The 3435-nt window shown below is 43.5% G+C and overlaps 1 protein-coding gene across 1 annotated transcript; it reads left to right on the plus strand.

Annotated features, from left to right (window-relative positions):
- On the plus strand, positions 1267 to 2199 carry LOC102182030 (olfactory receptor 2M3-like). The gene has a single exon (XM_005682821.2). It carries the CDS (start codon positions 1267 to 1269, stop codon positions 2197 to 2199), a length of 933 nt encoding a protein of 310 aa, XP_005682878.2.

Consider the following 3435-nt stretch of genomic DNA (forward strand, 5'->3'; position numbering starts at 1 on the left):
CTCTGTGTTTGTCACTTGTCTTCATCCAAAGGAAATACCAAGTTCTCACATGTTATGACAAGAGATAACTTGGAGCAAGGTGCCTGCTGAAGTTAGGGTCCTGCCTGCCTGCAGAGCCTGGGAGGTAAGGACTCTATCTTTTTTGACAATAATGTTTCCAAGAATTGGGTTCTAAGTTCTTAAGAAAATATTTTTATTTTACTCTTAAAATGTTTACATATATTTCAGAGAGATGAGGAACTTACAAGGATATATTTTCTAAGCAATTGCTAAGTAAAGTGAGGATAGGACTCTATCCCTTTATTTTCAATTTATAAATATAACTTACATTTACAGCTGTCACCCCTTTCCCACATCCTTCTCTCTTTCTCTCTATCCCCAGTACTCACTTTCTCCAAATCAGAGAAGAAGAAATTTTCTTCCACCTGTCTAGTTTCTGGCTGGTCTAGGAACTAAATTGACATGAGACAGATCCACAGGAGAAAATCAAATACAGGTTTAAGAACATGTATACCTGAGAGAGACTCAGGAAATCTGAGTAACTCACCAAAAGGGCTAAAACCCTCATTTTAAATACCATCTTCAGCTTTCAAGACAAAGTAGGATGTTGAGGTTCGTAGTTTGGGAATTCAAAGGGGAGGAAGGTGATGGACATGGGGATGAAAAACCAAAATTTGGTAAATAAATGTTTGCTGGGCCATGCTGGGACAGAGCAGACTCTGCCCACAGTTTCCCCCACACATACACTCTAAACCCATGTTCTTTGCAGATCTCTCTGATGATAGATCTATTCCGGGATGAGCCTTTTAGTGAAATTCTTTTAAGCGCTTAGGGGGAAGGTTAAAGCTTCTTCTTTAGTCTTTTAGGTCTTGATTGTTTTCAGTTTGAAATAATCCAAATGCCAAAGTGACATTTTGGGGTGACAAATTTTATTCCCCTATATCTTCTTAAATCTATATTCTCTTTCCCTAAATCTCTAAGTATTCACTTGCTAATTAAAAGTTCTCTGTCTCCCTTGCATTCTCTGACCTTCCCCCACTGGGGGCCTGCTTCCTAGTCTTTCAAGAGAAATAAGCTCAAATCCTGGAGACAATGGAGAGGAGATGGATTTTCACTGTAGGAGGAAAGGATGGGGCTAAGACAGAGGGTTGAGCACTGTCCTTTAAAAGAAACCAGAAGAAGTTATTTTCCTTGTACAATGGAGATGCCAGGTTAGTCGTTGTGTTCTTATGTTTGCTCATTTATTTTTTCCTTAGGCTGAAGGCCATGGACGTATGGAACAATACCTCCCTGTCAGATTTCATCCTTTTGGGTCTGTTCAGCTACTCACCATATGACTTCTTCCTTTTTACCCTTGTCCTTCTGGCCTCTGCTGCTTCTCTGACTGGCAACATCCTCTTCCTCCTGCTCATACAAGCTGACAGGTGCCTGCACACTCCCATGTACTTTTTTCTTAGTCAGGTCTCCATCATGGACCTGACCATGATGGGCACAGTGGTGCCCAAGATGGCAGCCAACTTCCTCTCGGGAAGTAAGTTCATCTCTCGGGGTGGCTGTGCCACTCAGGTCTTCCTAGTGGTCATGGTAGGAAGTGCTGAGTGCTTCCTCCTGGCAGTCATGGCCTATGACAGGTATGTGGCTGTGTGTCTCCCTCTGCGGTACCCTATGCTCATGAACTGGAAGGCCTGCTGCGTGATGGCCCTTGCATCCTGGATGGTTGGAGTAACTGACAGTGTAATTTATGTGGGCATGGTCTTCAGCTTCCCCTACTGTGGCTCTCTCCAGGTGGACCACTTCTTCTGTGAGGTCCCCACCCTGTTGCGGCTCTCCTGTGCAGACACCTCTCTTTTTCAGGACCTCATCTATGCTTGCTGTGTAGTCATGATGCTGCTGCCCCTGGGGGTCGTTGTGGCTTCCTATGCCCGGATCCTCATGGCTGTAGTTAACATGCCCTCCACTGAGGGGAAACAGAAGGCGCTGACTACTTGCTCCTCGCACCTGACTGTGGTGGGTCTTTACTATGGGGGTGGCCTATTTAACTACATGCAGAAAGCTTCTGCTAGGACGCCAGCAGAAGACAGAGCCATCTCCACCTTCTACACCATCATTGCTCCGATGCTCAACCCACTCATTTACAGCCTGAGGAACAGGGAGGTAATGAGAGCCTTTAAGAAGGTCCTGGGGACATGGAGAGTGTAGCCATGCCCACCCTTCTGAGGCTTCCTCTCTTGTTCTGTTCCTTCTGGAAGCTCAGATATTCTTGTGGCACATCCTCCTCTGTACCCCTCAGCCTCTTCAGGCTGGTTGGGGTGAGGCTACGAGCTGAGTAGCCTCACCTGAAAGCATTCAGATGGAAGATGTCAAGGAAACGTGGTAGTTATCAATTTCACAATGAGTCTTTCCTCCATGAACACTCCTATTTCCATGCAGTGAAGGCTCATAAATACATTTTTGCCTTTTCCCCAGAATTGCCAGGGACAGTCTTTCTTCTGATCTGCATGCTAAAAGTGAGCAAGGAGTGAGAACCGATTTAGAACTCACTGTCCACTGAAATGTGGTACATAGGTCAGAGGTAAAGTCTGACAGGTAGGAGCTGAGCAACCTGGACAATATTATTTCTTTCTCTGAGTTTCACTTTATCATCTGTACCATCATAGCTACCAGTAAAGTCCAGTGTTTTCTGGCACTAACTACTAGTTACTTATTATAATACAAACTCCATTTCAGTCTATCTTATGTTAGTAAGCAATGTAAAGAGTTTTATGCCTTCTTGAAATTGTACATTAAATATGCCAAAGTATCAAATCTCAAAAACAGCCAGAACATTTTTATAGTCTGTCTGTCAGTATAACACTGCAGACAACACAGAAGACACAAAGGTTCTTTGCAGTCAGGTTATTTGGGGATCTACTGGTCAAAGTATTATGGCTCTAGCAACAGTCCTAAAGATTATTCAGGGTTGATTTCCTTTAGGATCCACTGGTCAGATATCTTTGCTGTCCAGGGACCCTCAAGAGTCTTCTCCAGCACCACAATTCAACTGCACAAACTTTTCAGCACTCAACCTTCTCTATGATCCAACTCTCACATTCTTACATGACTACTGGAAAAACCATAGCTTTGACTATACAGACCTTTGTCGGCAAAGTAATGTCTCTACAGTTTAGTACGTTATCTAGTTTTGTCATAGCTTTTCTTCCAAGGAGTAAGTGCCTTTTAATTTCATGGCTGCAGTCACCATCTGCAATGACTTTGGAGCCCAGAAAAATAGAATTTGTCACTGCTTCCACTTTTTTCCCTCCTATTTGCCATGAAGTGATGAGACCAGATGCCATGATCTTAGTTTTTTGAATGCTGAGTTTTAAGCCAACTTTTTCACTCTTCTCTTTCACCCTCATCAAGACACTCTTTAGTTCCTCTTCACTTTTAGCCATT

This window comes from Capra hircus, chromosome 7 (genome assembly GCF_001704415.2).
Source record: "Capra hircus breed San Clemente chromosome 7, ASM170441v1, whole genome shotgun sequence".
NCBI lineage: Eukaryota > Metazoa > Chordata > Mammalia > Artiodactyla > Bovidae > Capra > Capra hircus.

Excerpts from the sequence above, each read along its gene's own strand:
- LOC102182030 (XM_005682821.2), top strand. The coding sequence starts at position 1,267 with ATGGACGTATGGAACAATACCTCCCTGTCAGATTTCATCCTTTTGGGT.